Consider the following 19,394-nt stretch of genomic DNA (forward strand, 5'->3'; position numbering starts at 1 on the left):
GAGGTCGGATTCGGATTCAGCGCAGCAAAAACCTTCGGGTATACTAGGTCTGGTCTCTGGTTCCGGACCTTTGTCAAATTTTGTCGGCCTGTGTAATTGACATAAAAATTTCTCAATGCAATTTTAAAAGAAATTTAATCCAATTTAATATGGTTAAAAGGTTATGAACAGAATTCTTTTTTCATTTTTAAAACATTTGGTTAAAAAGCTAATAACATAATAATGTTTTCTTTATTATTAAATAATCATTTATCATTTTTTGCTCTTTTAGAAATAAATTTTTACCATTAAAATGCCTAATTTGGAAATTGCAATTTGAGAAATTCTCGAAAATTCAAAAGAAAAAATTAAAAACATCCACTTGAAGCAATTTTCGCGCAGTATGGAACCAGGGATGTAATCGAGGTCATATTGAATTCAGTAACAAACACTTTGAATTACTTAGATTTCAACCCGAAATATATTGCATTTCTTACAAAATAGTTGAATTTTCAAGAAAAAAAGATTTTCTACCTAAAGATATGAATTTTCAACACGAGAAGCCGGATTTTCATAAAAGAAATTAATTTTCAACCAAAGAGTTGCATTAACAACCAAACAGATAAACCTTCTAGTAAAAGTGCCGAGTTGTTCAAAAAAAGTTAAAGACTTAACCAAATTGTACAGTTTTCAAGCCAAAAAGACGATTTTTTCCCAAGAGAATTGCATTTTTACCAAAACATATTCTTTTCAACCAAGAAAGATAACTTTTCAGCCAAGAAGGATGACTTATCTACCACAGAAGATTATTTTTTAATAAAAAAAAATGGATTTTTAACAATATAGTTGAATTTTCAACCGAAAATGATGACTTTAATCAGATTTTTAACAACAAATTATTATTTTTAACCAAGCAGTGCGATTTTTAGCATACAAAGATTTATTTTCAATCAAATGGCGAATTTTCAAATAGAAAATATTAAAATTTACTCAAATATTTGAATTTTCAAGACAAAAAGATACCTTTTTCATAAGACTGTTGAATTTTCATCCAAAAAGATCATTTTCAACCAAGAAAGGTGACTTATGTACCATGAAGTGGACCTTTAAATTGAAAAAGATGAATTTTTAACAACAACAAAATTACTTTTAAATTGGGACGAATTTTTAACAATATATATGAATTTTATACCAAATAGTTAAATTTTCAACTAAACATTGAACTGAATTTTTGATAAAAAGAATATGAGTTTTTAACAATATACAGTCATCACATCACCTATTATCGTCAAAAAAGGTGAATAGGTGACATTTTTTCTAAAATAGGTTGCAAATAGGTGATAAACAAATGTTAAATAAGACAAACAAATTTGTTGTAACCCGGGGGATGACCAGAAAAATTTTTTCTCGATTAAAATGGCCACTCTGAAAAATGGAGTATTTACATTTCCACTGAGAACTAATTTTTAATTAAATTTCCACTGAGAACTAATTTTTAATTAAAAGAAAATGAAAACTATTTTTTTACAAAGCCATTCAATTTCTTACCACATAGTGAAATCCGTTACCAAATTGTTCAATTTTCAATAAAAAAAGATGAATAGGCTGCATTTTTAAAACATAAAAGTTCAGTTTTTTTACAAAAAACTAGGCAGATGAATATCTATTGAGAAAAATTAATTTCCAATTAAAAAAACAAAAATAAAAACGAATTTTCTACGAAAAGTTGAATTTTATACAAAATTTTTAAATTTTCAAAAAAATAGTTAAATCCTTAACCAAAATAGATCAATCTTCGACTAAGCAGCTGCATTTTTAACCAAAAAGAGATGAAATTTCTACCAAAAAATGAATTTTCTACTAAGAAAAATTTGTCAGTTAAGAATGAAAAATAATGTTCAGAAAATTGTTGAATTTTCAACAAAAAAGACTAATGTTTATCAAAAAATGTTATAGTAGATATTTCCACAACAAAATTTTAATTAAAAGTAAAAAACACTTAGATTTGACCAAAAAGTATATATTTTTAACATGAGTTGATTTTGACTAAAAAAATTGATTTTATACCAAAAAAAGACGAATTTTTAACAACAAAAAAACGAAAATTCATTTTTTTATTGGACCTTCATATTTTTTTCTTGAAAATTTATCTTTTGGTAGAAAAATCTTTTTTTTTTTAGTTGTTGAAAATTCACCTTTTATATTTGAAAGTTAATCATTTCAAAGTTTATTTATTTGATTGAAAATTGAACTAGGTTCTTAAAAAGTCACCCTTTTTTGTTTAAAATTAACCTCTTCATTCAAAACATCTATTTTGATTGAAAGTTAGTTCCTTTTATCAAAAACAAAACCAAACAAAAAAGTATTAGATTTCTTTTTTTAAATTAATCTGCATTCAACTATTTTGTTATAAAGTCGTATTTGTTGTCGAAAATTGATACTTTTTGGATTGAAAATTCTCTTTTACTTAAAAACTCGTCTTTTTGTGTGGAAAATTCAACTGTTTGCTAAAAAATATCCCCTTTTGGCTAAAAATGCATGTCTTGGATAAAAATTCGATTTGGTTGATAATTCAACTGTTTTGTTAAAAAGTCATCTTCTTTGATTCAAAATTGATCCTTTTTTATTGAATGCTAATTATTTTTATTTGAAAAAAAATTATATTTTTATTTTATAATTAATCTAAATCCAACTATTTTCTTAAAAACTAATATTTTTATCCAAATTTCAACTGATTTATTGAACACTTGTATTTTTGGGTAGCAAATCAATCCTTTTGGTGTAAAAATCCGCATTTGTTAGAAAAGTCATATTTTTTGGTTAAAAATTCGTCTCCATTGCTTCAAAATTAAACTGGCTTGTAAAATATTCATCTTTTCAAATTTAAAATTTACGATTATGTTTGAAAATTCAACTCTTCCTGGTTGAAGTTTAATCTTTTTTTTTTTAAATTCAATCATTTGATTCAAGATTCGTCGATTAGGAAAGTGTAATAAAAACTTTATTTGATGTGCAAGTTTTAATTTTGAATAAAATTGTATTTTTTCAATTGAAAAAGGTGACACCAGATGAGAAACCCCAAAATACGATAAAAAGGTGACACTCTGTGATGACTGAATATAGTTTCATTTTCAACAAAATAATTAAATTTTCAACAAAATTCATGAATTATCAACTAAAAATGATAATTTTTTAACCAAATATTTAAATTGTTTACTTAAAAAGACCACATTTTAAACAAAACAGAATTGATTAATTGTCATTTAAAACAATTTAATTTCGATTCAGCATAAAACGAATTTTCATCAAAATATTTAAATTTTCACGCAAAGAAATGAATCTTCAACTAAACAAAATGAATTTTTAACAAAGCAGCAGTTGAATTTTTGATAAAAAAGATGACTTTTTAACAATATCGTTGCATTTTCGACAAAAAAATTAATTCTCAATCAAATAATAGAATTTGTAACAATACAAGATCAATTTCGGACCAAAAATATAATAGTAGCCTTTTCGATAAAAAAATAACTTTTACCTAAAAATATAGTTGGATTTTTTTATGGGTTCAAGTTCTAAAGTACACCTTAGTTCGTAACATTATAATATCAAACATAATATTCTTAATCAATTTGATCAGTCAGTTCACAAACATGAGAGCAAATCTTTCGATAATTTCGTTCCGCCTATTTTTTTCTAGATAGAAAATTTGAATTACAATTGTCAAACGCTTTAAAATTAAAAAAAAAAAAACGTTTACAATTTCGAACAAAAAATAGAAAAGCGTTAAAATATGTTTGAGGAATGTGGCAAACGAACAGAAAAGATGTTTGTTTTATTTTCAGAGAAAGGCTGGCAACTTTCTAGGGAGGAGAAAAAGAAGCTTTCCGAGCTGAAAAATTAATCATGCTCGTACAAAAGAGCATCGCTGGAACAAAAGCCATGGGCTGGAAAAATATTTTCAAGCTCGCCGTTTAACTAGGGACGATAATAAATTGCTCGATAATGCCTTACGTGAGAAAGGAGTAATATGGCTTTTTTTACTTGCAAATGAGCTTCAAGTTCTCGGATAAAATTCTGGGTTATTCTAGCAAATCATATAAATGCTAGGATAAATTTTCGAGGTAAGATTATACATTTATTATTACATTTAGAAAAGAAGAAACAATCTCTTTACACTTTTCACTTGAAATTTTTTTAATTAATTGCATTGAAACTGAAAAATTTCGAATGTTTAAATTTTATAAATTGTCGAGTTCAAATATTCAGATTCAGTTTCAAAAATATAAATCGATGTTAATATTTTCAATGATCTAAATTGAAGAATTAATCAATAAATGTAAAACATTTTAAATGATAGTTTTTTAATCAATTTCAAGCTAGAAACATTAAATTTTTCTAAACAGAAATTTTTTTACATCAGAAGTTGAATTATTTTAATTTTAAATAGTTCAGATAGTCTTAAAAAATTTCAAAATTTTATTTCATAGTCTTGAAAAATCTACATGTTGTTTGAAATTTTTCCAAATATGAAATTATTATTAAAAGTTTTTCATAACTTCTAAATATCTTTTAAAATTATTCAATTCAAATAATTTTTCAAAATAAAAAATCATTTTCAATTTTCCTAGCAATCTTCAGAAAATGTTTTTATCCTTTTCAAATATTTCAAAATTCTTAAAAAGCTTATCAATTTTGATGTCCAAAATCTGCAAAAATCTACATTTTGATTTAGATTACGCCATGGCTATTTGAACCTGAATTTCGGTACGAATAGCCGGATTTTGTCGGAACACACACTTCGTTTAAATTATTTGAAAAATTGTAAATTTTAAATTATTTTTGAATCTTTTCAAAACCTCCAAATTCTGAATATCTCTAAAAATTATTCGAATTGTTTTACAAATAATAAGTCTTTGATTGTTATTTATACATCAACATTTTTAACATTGAACTCTGGAAATTCTTAAATTTTGAATGGATTTAGAGTCATCTTAACCAATCATTTATTGTTCGCTTTATGATATTTCAAGTACAGTTCAATTTTCAAAATAATTAATTTATTTATATTTACAGTTAATCAAATAAGAATGATAGATCAAAAATGTTAAATTTCAAACGCTCAAAAGAACACAGAAATTCAAGTAATTATATAAAAAAATGCTAAAATCAAACAGATTTATCTTCTAAAATTTGTAAAATTCCCGGTCAAAAATAAATTCACTGTCATTGCTCGGTTTTGCCCATTCTCGAAAAATTCCTAATCATTTCCCATTTCCCCGGTCCAGCGACCTCCCTGTTCATGGGAAAATTTAAACTGAAGTTTTATTTTTAAAAATCAATTTCAAGAGAATATTTAAAAAGATTTCAAAAGACGTAAAAAATTCTCATAACCGATTCTAAAAGTTTTGCAGGCATTTTTTGTTATTTTTCAGAATTTAAACAAAAATTAGAATAATTTTAAACGATATTTATAAGGTTTAAAAGTTTTAGAAATGATTAAAAAAAATTACTAATTTGAAAATATTTCAAAAAAAACATCAAGCAAAATTTTTCTAGAAATTTCTGGGGAAATTTGTAATCAAACTTTCAAAATATTTCTACATATTTCAAGAATATCCGAAAGATTTAAGGGTGATTTTTGAATTTTGTAATATTAAAAAAAAAAAATTAGAAACAGTTCGAGAAGGCTAAAAGATATTTATCTTCCAAACTTCTAAAAGTCATAAATATCATTTGAGCGGACTCAAATTTTTTCTACAATTTTAAATGATCCTCAAAAATAAACAATTATGCTTTTTTGACATATCCGAAATCGTCAAAAAATTTTGTTTAACTTTCTCAAGAATCTGAGGAAAGTTATATATTTATATAATCTTAAAAACAAAAGAAGAAATAAACTGGGTGAAATTGTTTACTTTCGTGATTGAAAAATCTTTATTGGTGGGCAAATAGTGTAAAGTTTAAGAAACACCGACAACTTACTACCATTATTTTAATTAAATATTATTAACAATCATACACTGTTTGAACAATTATTTTGTAAAGTTAATTAATAATTTACCTAATTCTAATTAGAAATTGGACAGAAAGTAGAAAATCAGGGTGGCCGTTTTAATCGAAGAAAAAAATTCCCGGTCATTTCCCGGTACGCAAACATTTTTCACGGTCAATGAAATTTAAAAAAATCAAACTGTATTCTAAACATTTTTTCATTTAATATAATAAACAACAAATTAAAGCATTCAAAATGGAACCCTTGAATTCCAAACTTTTAAAATTGAAATTTGAAAGTTTTTCAATTAAACAATGTTAAATGAAATTCAAATAAACTGTAAAATTTAGAACTTTTATAAATTATAGAGTTCAAAGATTCAGATTCAGTTCCAAAAATAAAAATCCACGTTAACATTTGCAATGCTCTAAATTAAAGAATCAAGCAATGAACTTTAACCATTTTCAAAATTATATTATATCAATTTTAAATAGTTTAGGTATCCTTCAAAAGCTTTAAAATTTTCTTTCAAAATCTTGAGAAATCTAGATGTTGTTTTAAATTTTTCCGAATTCAAAATAATCTAAAAAAATTTTGTTGGACCTTTTAAATATATTTTCAAATGAATTGAATTTTTTCTATTAACTTTTAGAAAACCCTGCAAATTAAAAAGATATTCAGAAGTTTTAAAAAGATTCGAATTAAATTTAGAGCTTGAAACAATTTCAAATACTTACAGCCGAATTTAAAATAAAATGTAGATATTTGCAGATTTTAAACAAAAAATTTAGAATTTTGTTAAGAATTGTGAAAGAATTCAAAAGAATTTTCAAAAATTTCTTAAGATTCTTAGGAAAATTAAAAATGATTGTTCCACATTGAAAAATTATTGTAACAGAAAGTTTAAGAAGATTTTAAGAGATTTCAAAAATTATCAAAGAAGAACCTGGCAGATTTGAAGGATTTTTTTTAATTTGCAGGATTTTCCAAGAATTGTCGGAAAAATTCGATTAATTTTAAAATATATTTAGAAGTTCTGGAAAAAATGTTAAAACATTTCATTTAAATTACTTGAAATCATTTCAATTTTTTAATTAATTTTGAATCTTTTCAAAACTTCTAAATATCTCTTAAAAGTACTCCAATTTTTTGTACAAATGTTAAGTACTCAATTGTTATTTATACGTCAAAATTTAATAATTTCACTTACAAATTAAACACTTATCAAATAGAACAATTAAAATTGCAACGCTGAAAGTTTAAAAGCTCTTCGAAATTCTAGAGATTCAAAGCTTTCTATGTAAAACAATTCAGTTAAAAATTGTTTTCTTTAAAATATTTTGTTTCAATTTACTCGTCTTAAATGAACGGTGAAATATTGCTAAATATTAAATACTTATTCTTTTTCTACGTTTAGAAATTTCGAATTAAATGGGTTAAAGGTTGAATAGTTTACATTCAAAAAATATTTTAAATTTAATAAAAACCTTTAATTGCGACTATATTATTATGGAGTTATTTTTAAGTTGAAAAAAGTAAAACGCACTTTTACATTTTTTAATGGCTAAAAAAATTAAGAGAAATAATATATTAATAAATTTATTTATTAAAAATAATATAAAGGAAGACCTGCAACTCTGAATCAAAAATATTTTATTGATAAATCATGAACATTTTTATTTAAAAATAAAATTATCGGAATAAATGTTATATAAATTTCAATTCTTATCAAGACTTTCGAATTGAAACAGTTACAGATCCATTTAAAAAATGATTTATTTATATTTACTGCACTTTAATTATTTAAAAAACTATTAAAAACGAACTTGGACAGATTTTTCTTCTGAAAATTCGTAAAATTTCCGGCGGCCACCTTGTTTTTTTTTTAAATCTTTGATTTTAAAAGCTTCTAGTGAGATTTTTGAAATTAAGCATTCTTAAATGAATGATATAATGATTTATAAAAATCACAATTTAACAAATTATTTAAATAACGTTTAAAATCAAAGTTGGACAACATTTTTATTCTAAAAATTTTGTCAAATTCCCGGTCAAAATTTAAATTCACTGTCATTTCCCGGTCTCATAAAATTCCCGGTTTCCCGGTCCAGCGGCCACCATGAAAATGTATTAAAAAATTGCAATTTTCTAGCATTATTCTAAGAAAATATTATTAACAATAATAATATATTATTCAAACAATTATTTTTGTTAATATTAATTAGGTATTATTAAAATCTAATTAAAAACTTGACCAAAATTATAATAGCTAACTGTAAAAAGAAATGTTTACAAAAAAGTAATTTTTTCTTATGAAAAATACGTGTTAAACTTCACCTCTATATATCATTACAAAAAAAAAAAAAGAATTTATTTTTTGTGGATTCGAACATATTTCCGGGTGATATGGTTGAAAATTCGACGAAAAGAAATATAGGAAACTCTACTGGGCACCCTGCGATCTTAGAACTGAATTCGAATTAAAATTTAAAATAAATTTGCAAAGAAAAATTTGCGAAATTCATCTGGTTGGATAAATTTGGGAAAATTTATCGTAAGGTTTAAGTTCGAGAGTTGGACCTCTGTTAAAATCATGTGTGACGTGACACTCGTATAATCCGCCTAAAGAGTTGATCCTGATTTAGCCTGTCTCGTATGGTAAACAGAGAAGGATTAAAGTACGAGATTTAATGTCAAATTCAAAATAAACAAGAGAGCGGTCAAGTGGTCACTCTGACAATTGGCCAGCTCATTTGGATTCTAAAAAAAAAGGAATTTAAAGTCTTTAATTGGATCTCAATTAATTTCGCAAATTCATATCAAAAATTTAAAAAATAAATAAAGTTTTTATCGGATACTATTTTATACTATGTTTATGTTGAACGTTTTAATTAAAAATTGTTCAATTTCAAGCATTTTCAATATAGCAAACTGTAAAAAATTCTTATTCGAAAATTCCTCTTTTCGATTCAGAAAAATACTTAAAACCCAAATATTTCTCCCTTGCAACTTAACAAAAATGTTGAAAATAACAAAATTCTACCGAATTTGGCCCCTTTAACTCGAATACAATTTTGTTAAAAATCCGACCACCTTTAAGGCAATAAAACTATTAAAAACAAAAAATTTCTTTTTCATTTAGAAAATCTTTTTTTTTCTGAAAATATCACCCCCTCCCCCTTAACCAATAAAAATAAGAAAAATAACAAATTTAATTTTTGAATTAAGGGGGAGAAATGATGAAAATTAAAAACAATATATCTACCAAATTTGTTCCCTTAAACTCAATATAAATTTTTAAGAAACTCCCTCTCTTCCAATTCAGAAATAAAATTAAAACCCAGACTTTCCCTTTCTCAAGTCACACAAAAAATGTAAAAAAAGCCTCCCCATGATATTACAAAAAAATGGAAAATAAATATTCCCCTATCATCTTAAAAAAAAAAAGATAAAATTACCGAATCTGATCGCCCTTAACGAATAGAAATAGTAAAAATAACAAATTTACTCTTTAAATTCATTAAAAAATAAAAAATGTCCCTTCCATAAAATCAAAATGTTCAAACTATAAAATTAAAACCTAAAATTTCTCTTTATTAATTTAGACTAAATTTAAAAAAGTCTCCCCCTTTTATTAAAACTATTTGGTTGAAAATTAACTTTTTTTATTGAAAATTCATGATTGAAAATTCAACAGTTTTTTGTAGAAGGTTAATGTTTTAATGGAAAATTATTTTTTCAATAAAATTGTATCTGTTTCATTTTTGGCTAAGAGTTAATTTCTTCCAATTTAAAAATTCCTCCATTTTATAGAAAAGGTATGTAATCCTTTTGGTTAAAAATGTAACTATCTTGTGGAAAATTTATGTATTTTGTTGAAAATTCATTTTCTTTTTGTTTGTAGAAAAGACATTTTTTTCTTAACAATGCAACTGTTTGGTTGAAAACTTTATATTTTTGTTGAAAATTCATCTTTTTAAGTTAAAACTTAATTTTGTAACTGAAAATTTACCTACTTGGTTGATTATTCAACTGTTTGGGCGAAAATTCAAATTTTTTGTAGAAAATACGTTTTTCAATTGAAAATATATTTTTTTAAATGAATATTTAATTATTCCATTTTTTGTTTCGAGTCGATCTATTCAGATTTCAAAATACAAATGTTTCGATGCAAAGTTATATATTATTTCGAGAATTCTTTCTTTTTTTTTGTAGAGAAGCAAATTTTTGGTTCACAATGCAACTGTTTGCTTCAAATTAAATTAATCTGTTTTGGTTAAGGAATGAACTATTTTGTCGAAAATTTATCTTATTTTATTGAATTAGCCTGTTTTTTATTTTTAATTCAAATGTTTTTTGGTTAAAATATGAACTATTAGATTTTTCGTTGAAAATTCAGCTTTTTAGGTTAAAAATTAATTTTCTTTAAATGATAATTTAACTATTTTGTTGAAAATGTATTTATTTTTTGGTTGAATTAAGTTGTTTTTTATTTTTAATTAAAAAGTTTTTTTGTTAAAATATCAACTATTACATTTTTTGTGAAATTTTTGGCTTTTTAGGTTAAAAATTAATGATTCAAACTAAAATGTAACTATTTTGTTGAAAATTCAACTGTTTTGTAGAAAATACATTTTTCAATCGATTTTTTCAAATGTAAATTCAACTATTTTATTTTTGGTTAAAAGCTTACATTTTCAAGTTTAAAAATTTAACTATTTGATTTGCAAATGTAATAGAAATATCAACTATTCCATTTTTTGTTAAAAATTCAATTGACCTATTTGGTTAAAAATTCCGTTTTTTGTTGAAATTTTATATTTTTAGGTTAAATATTAAACTATTTTGCAGGAGATAATTTTTTAAATGAAAATTTAACAATTACACTTTTGGTTAAAAGTTTATATTTTTAATTATAAAAATTCAACTATTTGGTTGAAAAATTATGTAATTTGTCGATAATCCGTTTCTTTTCGTAGAAAATTAATCTTCTGGGTTGAAGTTTCAACTCCTGTTGAAAATTCGACATTTAGATTTGAAAATAAATTCATCTCATTTAGTACAAATTTCATATTTTTTATCTTAAAAATACAAATTTATGTTTCGACATTATTCTATTTTGATTGATGACTCTAGTGCTTTGTTCAAAGTTCGTCCTAATTGGTTAAGTTCAACTGTGTTTGATTTTAAATTAAAATATTTCATGGTCTAAATATCAAATATCACATGTTTTGTTGAAAAATCATCTTTTCAAATTAAAAATTAATTTTATTAACTAAAAATTTAATTATTTGGTTGAACATTTATTTGTTCAGTTAAAAATTAAATTTTTAATTGAAAACTAATATTTTCCGGTTGGAAAATCAACTCTTTTGTGGAAAATTTGTTTTTTAATTGAATTTTCTTTTTACAGAAATTTAAATATTTCAATTTTGGTCAAAATTTGATCTTTTTAACTTAAAAAATTAAAATTATTTGTTGAGAATTTAATGCAATTTGTTGAAAATCCGTCTTTTTCACGCAGCTGCTTATTTCGAAGAGATAAGATTGAAAAACGAAAATATCGAGAAATCAGAAACTTATAAGCTCATCACGATAAAGACGATCATCAGTCTCCATTCTAATCAATTTAATCACAAGCCATTAACACCCCTCCTATTTTGCAAATTGGCTTTCACCGCAGACAATTCAGAATGAGGGGGTGGGGGAGAGGGTTCTCATCCAGAAAAGGCTAAATTGCATTTCCGTTCGCTTAGAACGTAGATCTCCAACTCGAAATAAGACGAAACGTTATTAAGACAGGGTCTTTTCCCAACTCGATGTATCATTTGCTCTTAGGTCGTTAGGCGGTTTCAATTAGTTTTCCCTAGTCCCTGCCAGGAGAGAAAGAGAGAGATCCTTCCAACCTTAATCGCGCGCTCAAGTTTTTTCTGACAATTAGGAGAAAACTCGTTAATGCGCCCGATATCCTCCACCCTTTCCGCCCTCGAAATCTTCACATATCATCACATCTCTTCAAGCTTTTGTTATAAATAATAATAATAATAATAATAATAATAAGCAGAGCCTCGGTGGCTCAGTTGGTTAGACCCCCGGACTTCACCGCAGAGGTCCCTGGGTTCGATCCCTGAGCCGGTACCTCTGGAAATTTTTCAATGTACCTTTACCGAGGTTCTGGTGGTTCGGAACCCACCTTAAGTTGTAGGTCCCCCCATCGTGTACTTGACTGCAACCCAGTCCGTCAATGATGGGGTCAAACCAGGCTTTGTCCAATATGCCTGGGCAGACTGCTCTCATCAGATCGCTTGATTGCATTATAAAAATGCGTCCGTGACTGATGATATATACCGGGACAGCCCCGTGCAAAAAATGACCAAATAAAAATCCATCTCTAACCAAAAATGCCTTCGACATGTTGGCCAGTATAAGCCGGTGACAACATTTCAACACTGAAATGTTTTTTATAAAATTCCCGAAGAATAAAATCCCCGAATCATGAAATTCCGAATAAAGTTTCTGAATAATGAAATTCTCAAACAGCTTATAATATTACCATACTGAAAAATTCCTGGCAGAAAATGGCCGAATTATAAAATTTCTAATAATAAGATTACAAAATAGTTGATACTACCAAATTGGAAAATTTGTGAATAATAAATTATTCCAGAATTATAAAATTTCCGAATAATAAAATTTCTGAACAATAAAATTATGAAATTCCGAATAATAGAATTGTCGAACAGTTTGTAATATTAGCGATTTGTAAAACGCTCGAATAATAAAAATCCCGAATAGTTTGTAATATTAGTGATTTGTAAAATTCTTAAATAATAAAATTCCCGACAGAAAATTTCCGAATTATAAAATTCCAGAAATGAAAAATTTCAGAATAATAAAATTCCTGACAGTTTCATAATATTAGAAAATTGGAAATTTCAAGAATAATAAAATTCCCAACATAAAATCGTCGAATTATAAAATATCCGAACTAGAAAATTTCCGAAGAGTTTATAATAATACCGAGTTTGAAAATTTCGAATAATAAAATTCCTAACAGAAAATTGCCAAATTATAAAATATCCGAACTAGGAAACTCCCGAATTCCAAAATTCCGAATAATAAGATTCTAAAACAGTGATAAAATTACCGAATTGGACAATTTTTGAATAATAAATTATTCACAAATTATAACATTTCTGAATAATAAAATTCCCAAATTATAAAATTCCGAATAATAGAATTTTCGAATAATGAAATTCTCGAACAGTTTATAATATTATCGAATTGGGAAATTCCCGAACAATAAAATTACCTACAGAAAATTGTCGAATTATAAAATATCCGAAATAGAAAACTGACGAATTGTAAAATTCCGAATGATAAAATTCCCGAACAGTTTGTAATATTGGCGATTTGTAAAATTCCCGAATAATAAAATTCCCGGCAGTTTATAATATTAATGAATTTGAAAATTCCGGAATAATAAGTTTCCCGACAGAAAATTGTCTAATTATAAAATATCTAAACTATAAAATTCCCAAATTATAAAATTTTCAAATAATAAACTTCCTGAATAATAACATTGCCAAATTATAAGATTCCAAATAATAAAACTTCATAAATGATAAAATTCCGAATAATAAAATACCTGATCAGTTTGTAATATTAGAGATTTGTAAAATTCTCGAATAATAAAATTCCCGACAGAAAATTACCGAATTATAAAATATCTAAGTTAAAAAATTTCCGAATTATAAAATTCCCGAAAAATTTATAATATTCCCGAATTGGAAAATTTCCCGACAGTTTATAATATAACCAAGATTAAAAATTCTGGAATAATAAAATTCCTATATTATAAGATTTCGAATAATAAAATTTCCGAATAATAAGATTCCCGAATTGGAAAATCCCCTAACAATCAAATTTCCTAATAATAAAATTCTCGAATTGGAAACATCCCGTATAATAAAATTCCCGACAGAAAATTGCCAAATTATAAAATATTTAGATTTGAAAATTCCCGACTTCTAAAATTCCGAATGATAAGATGCCAACACAGCTGATGATATTACTGAATTGGAAAATTTTCGAATAATAAATTGTTCCTAAATTATAAAATTTCTGAATAATAAAATTCCCAAATATAAAATTCCGAATAACACAATTTCCCAATAATAAAATTCTTGAACAATTTATAATATTACCGAATTGGGAAAATCCTGACCAGTCTTTAATATTTCCGAATGGGAAACTTCCAAAATACTCAAATTCTCGACAGTTTATAATATTAATGTATTGGAAAATTGCGGAATAATAAATTTCCCGACAGAAAATGGCCGAATTATAAAATATCCCAACTAGAAAATTCCCGAATTTTAAAATTTCCAAATAATAAAATTTCCAAATAATAAAATTCCTGAATAATAAAATTCTCAAATTATAAGATTCAAAATAATAAAACTTCATAAATTATAAAATTCCGAATAATAAAATTCTTGAACAGTTTATAATATTCCTGAATTGGGAAATTTTCGAATAATAAATTATTCCCGAATTATAAAATTCCGAATAATAAAATTCTCTATTTGTAATATTAGCGATTAGTAAAAATCACGAATAATAAAATTCCCAACAGAAAATTGCCGAATTATAAAATATCCCAACTAGAAAATTCCTGAATTATAAAATTTCCAAATAATAAAATTCCTGAATAATAAAATTCTCAAATAATAAAATTTCACAAATTATAAAATTCTGAATAATAAAATTCTCGACCAGTTTATAATATTACTGAATTTGGAAATTTTCGAATAATAAATTATTCCCGAATTATAAAATGTACGAATAATAAAATTCCCAAATTATAAAATTCTGAATAATAGAATTTCCCAATGATAAAATTCTTGAACAATTTATAATATTACCGAATTGGGAAATTTCCGAACAGTCTATAATATTCCCAAATGGGAAAATTCCAGAATAATAAATTTCCCGACAGAAAATTGTCAAATTATAAAATATCCAGACTAGAAAATTCCCAAATAATAAAATTCTCGAACAGCTTGTAATATTAGCGATTTGTAAAACTCTGGAATAATAAAATTCCCAAGAGAAATTTATAAAAAATCTGAGCTGGAAAATTCCCTAAAAGTTTATAATATTCCGGAATTGGAAAATGCCAGAATAATAACATTCCCGACAGAAAATGGGTGAATTATCAAATATCCCAACTAGAAAATTCTCGAATTATACAATTTCCAAATAATAAAATTATAAAATTTTCAAATTATACGATTCCGAGCAATAAAATTACCGAATTATAACATTCAAAATAATAAAATTCTCGAACAGTTGATAATATTACTGAATTGCAAAATTCCTGAATAATAAAATTTTCGACAGAAAATTGCCGAATTATTGTATATCCGAACCAGAAAATTCTCGAATTACAAAATTCCCGACCGTTTATATTATTTCCAGGTTTGAAAATTCCCGAATATTAAAATTCCCAAATTATATAATTTCGAATAATAAAATTTCCGAATTATAAAATTGCGATTAATAAAATTCTCGGACAATTTATAAAATTCCCGAATTTGAAAATCCCCGAACAACCAAATTTCCAAATAATAAAATTGTCGAATTAAAAAATTCCCGACAGAATATTGCTAAATTATAAAACATCCGTACTAGAAAACTCTCAAATTATAAAATTCCCAAATTGTAGCAATTAATTTTTATTATTTATAAAATAATTAAATTATTACAATTAAAATTTTCATTTTTGTGTTTTGGGAATTTTCTACTTCGGATATTTTATAATTTGGCAATTTTCTGTCGGGAATTTTATTTGGAAATTTCACAGTGTTCGGAATTTTATTATTAGCGATTTTTCAATCGTCCCTTCAATTTGAAATCTTTAAAAATTATACAAGTTCACGATAAAAACGCTCATGGTTAAATAATATAAAATTTATGTGACAAAAATTCTGTGATTGCAATCATAATTTATTGAAGCATTTAAATTTTAATCATTTTTATAGTATATATACACTGCAGTCCTTAGAAGTGAAACAATTGGATATGAAGATTTCAAAATTCAACAATTTAAAATTAAAACATTCAAAATCTTTCGGTTTTAATTTCATAAAATAAAAAATTTTTCAAGTACAATTTAAAAAAACTTTAATAGTAAAATAAATGGAAATTTTAACATTCAAAATGGTGTGAATTCAAATTTCAATAGTTCAATAATGAATAATAATTATTTTAATGCATACAATAATAAATGATTTAAGTACTAAATTTTCTATTTTAAATTTCAAAAATTACTAGTAAAAATAAGAAATTAATTTTTCAATTAAAAGCGTACGATATGCAATCATTTTGTTTTGACTCAGCTTGAATAATTAAACATAAAAAATTCTCCCTCCTGAAATTCACAAAAAAAATTCCTTTGATCAAATTAATTAAATTTTATATATAATTAAATTAAATGTTAAATTTAGTTTTCAAAATTGTTGGGTTTCAATAAAAAAATTAATTATCTGCTTTTAAAATAACAAAATAAACTTCATACGAAAAATTTAATAATTCAAAATTGTAGGAATTCAAAAATTCTTTAAAAATTTAACAATTATTATTTTAAGGCCTACTAACAAAAATGATTTCAGTAGAAAACCTGTAATCTACCAAATTGATAGATAAAATGAAAGGGTTCAAATACTAGCATCAAAAATTTATTCCACTCTAATATTTCCGGTTGCCAATAAATAAATAAAATACCTTTATTTAAAAAGCTCTAACTCACCGTATGAAGGAATGCCAACTGTTCAAAAAATTCTTCTCGACGAGAAAAAAAAGAGTCGAGGGGTCGGTGCATTTTTGAAGCTCGTTTCTATGTTTGCCATAATACAAATTTTTCAATGCACTTTTTTGTTCTCTGGCCTTCACTTTGTCCTCTTCCTTCGACTTTTGCACAGTCTCTAAACTCGCCTGAATAATAAAAACACAATAATTATTTAAAAAATTTTTTAAATAAACTCCCTCTTCCAAACCAAAAAAAAACTGATCCGAGTTTAAAATATTTCTTTCTGAACTGTTAAACTTGTCAACGTGGATTATTTTTAAATGAGAGAAGTTTATAATTTGAATTAAATATTAACTTAAAATTACTTAAGAATTAGGGCTTTAAATTTAAGACTGTATAATTTGAATGTGAAATTTCTGGGACGATTGAAAAACCCCGACAAATAAAATTCTCGACACTGTAAAATCATCGAATTGGAAAAGTCCCGAATAATACAATTCCCAACAGTTTATAATACAACTGAATTGGAAAATTTCCGACAGAAAATTGCTAAATTACAAAATATTAAATGTTTTCATCAAAGATAAACAGTTTTTTAACGGTTGAAGATTAAAAAAATTATTGTTTGAATTAAAAATAATAAATCTCTGTTAATAAAATATTTAAAATATTTAAATTACCTGCGAAATAAAAAAAATTAATACCCAAAAGTTACAATATTAAAATCCTGAATTTCAATTTAATTTCTATAACTTTAAATAATTGACACGCAGAATGATAAATTTGAAAATTCTCGATTTTAATATGAAATTGTTTTATTTTGTTCATAAAAGATCGGTGAAAAATTAGAGAATTTTTAAAATGACTTTTAAATTGCCGTGTATTTATATTTCTTTTTTTTTGCAGTTGCTTCTTTCTAAATATTATCATTTCAGATATAAATGTTATTATTTATTTGAAAATTAAACAATTTTATTAACAAGCCATATTTTTGGTTGAAAATTTACCTGTTTCGTTGAAAATTCGTCTTTTTTGAGTAACAAACTCAAGTATCTCGGTAGAAAATTCACTTCTTACTTAAAACTTATGTGTTTTATGCTGAAAAGTCAACTATTTTTTCGGAAAATTGTCTTTTTAAACGAAAAATGTATCTGTATTAATAGAAATTTCATCCTTCTTTGATAAAAATGCAACTTTTTGGGTGAAAATTAAAAAATGTGACTTAAAAAGTAATTGTTTTTTGTTGAAAATACAACTAGATATTTCTTAAAAAATGTACGTGTTTAAAATTCATATTTTGGTGTTAAAAGTCAAATGGAATTTTTTTTAAAGATAATTTAACCAATTTTCTTTTAAATTTGTATTTTTAATTTAAAAATTCACCTATATTTCATTAGAAATTGCATCTTTTTAGGATAATAATGGAACAGTGTGGTTAAAAATTAAACAATTTTCTAGAGAAGTCATCCTTTTTTGTTGAAAATTCAACTATTTTCATAGTAAGTTTACTTTTTAATTAAAATGTATGTATTGGTTTTGAAAAGTCATCTAAAATCTTCCGTTTTGGTAGAAATTACATCTTTGTTCAATAAAAATGCCACCGTTTGGTTGAAAATTCAACTATATATTTTTTAATTTGTCTTTTTGATTTAAAAATTTATAATTTATTTATATTTAAAAATCTCATCTTTATTGGAAAAAATGCAACTGTTTACTTAAAAATTATTACAATTTTGTTAAAAAGTCATCCTTTTTTATTGAAAATTCAACTACTTCTTTAAAAAATTTGTGGTTTAAATTATAAAATTCATCTACTTTAGTAGAAATTGAATCTTTTTTGTATGAAAATGAAACTGTTTAATTAAAATTTTAACAAATTTTCTTAAAAAGTCATACTTTTTGGTAGAAAATTCAACTACTTTTTTGCTAATTTGTGTTTTCAATTTAAAAAATAATCTATTTTAATAAAATTTTCATCTTTCTTCGATAAAAATGAAACTGTTTTATTAATTTTTCCACAATTTTGCTAAAAAGTCATCCTTTTTTATCGAAGATTCAACTGTTTTGTTGAAAATGCAATTGTTTTCTTGAAAAATAAATTTTTTTGTTGAAAATTTAAATATTTCGTAGAAAATTTACTTCTTTAGAATGCACATTTTGGTGTTGAAAATTCAACTAAATCCTTTTTAAATAAAAATACAGGTTTTTTGGTTGAAAATTTGTATTTTTAATTAAAAATACATCTATTTTTGGTAGAAATTAATCTTTCTAGGAAAAAAATGCCACTGTTCGTTTCAAAATTCAACAATTTTGTTAAAAAGTCATCCTTTTTTATTGAAAATTCAACTGTTTTGTTGAAAATGCAACTGTTTTGTTGAAAATTTAAATATTTCGTAGAAAGCTTACTTCTATAGAATGCATATTTTAGTGTTGAAAATTCAACTAAATCTTTTAAAAATAAAAATACTTGGTTGTTGAAAATTCCGCTATTTCGTAGAAAATTCACTTCTTATTTTAAACTCATATTTTTATGCTGAAAAGTCGACTAAAATCTTTTCTGGATGAAAATTCAACTATTTTTTTTTAAATGGTCTTTTTCATTTAAAAATT

General features: G+C 24.6%; 1 protein-coding gene across 4 annotated transcripts in view; it reads right to left on the minus strand.

The window, feature by feature from the left end:
- The window catches only part of LOC117167768 (ubiquitin carboxyl-terminal hydrolase 48-like), a 311,237-nt gene that overhangs the window by 233,713 nt on the left and 58,130 nt on the right, over positions 1–19,394 (minus strand). For all 4 annotated transcript variants that reach the window (XM_033352943.1, XM_033352951.1, XM_033352936.1 and 1 more), the window contains one exon: positions 16,785–16,969. In XM_033352943.1, the coding sequence (XP_033208834.1) occupies positions 16,785–16,969 (185 nt within the window). The remainder of the gene's footprint in view (positions 1–16,784; positions 16,970–19,394) is intronic.

The sequence above is a fragment of the Belonocnema kinseyi genome, chromosome 1, assembly GCF_010883055.1.
Source record: "Belonocnema kinseyi isolate 2016_QV_RU_SX_M_011 chromosome 1, B_treatae_v1, whole genome shotgun sequence".
In the NCBI taxonomy this organism is placed as follows: Eukaryota; Metazoa; Arthropoda; class Insecta; order Hymenoptera; family Cynipidae; genus Belonocnema; species Belonocnema kinseyi.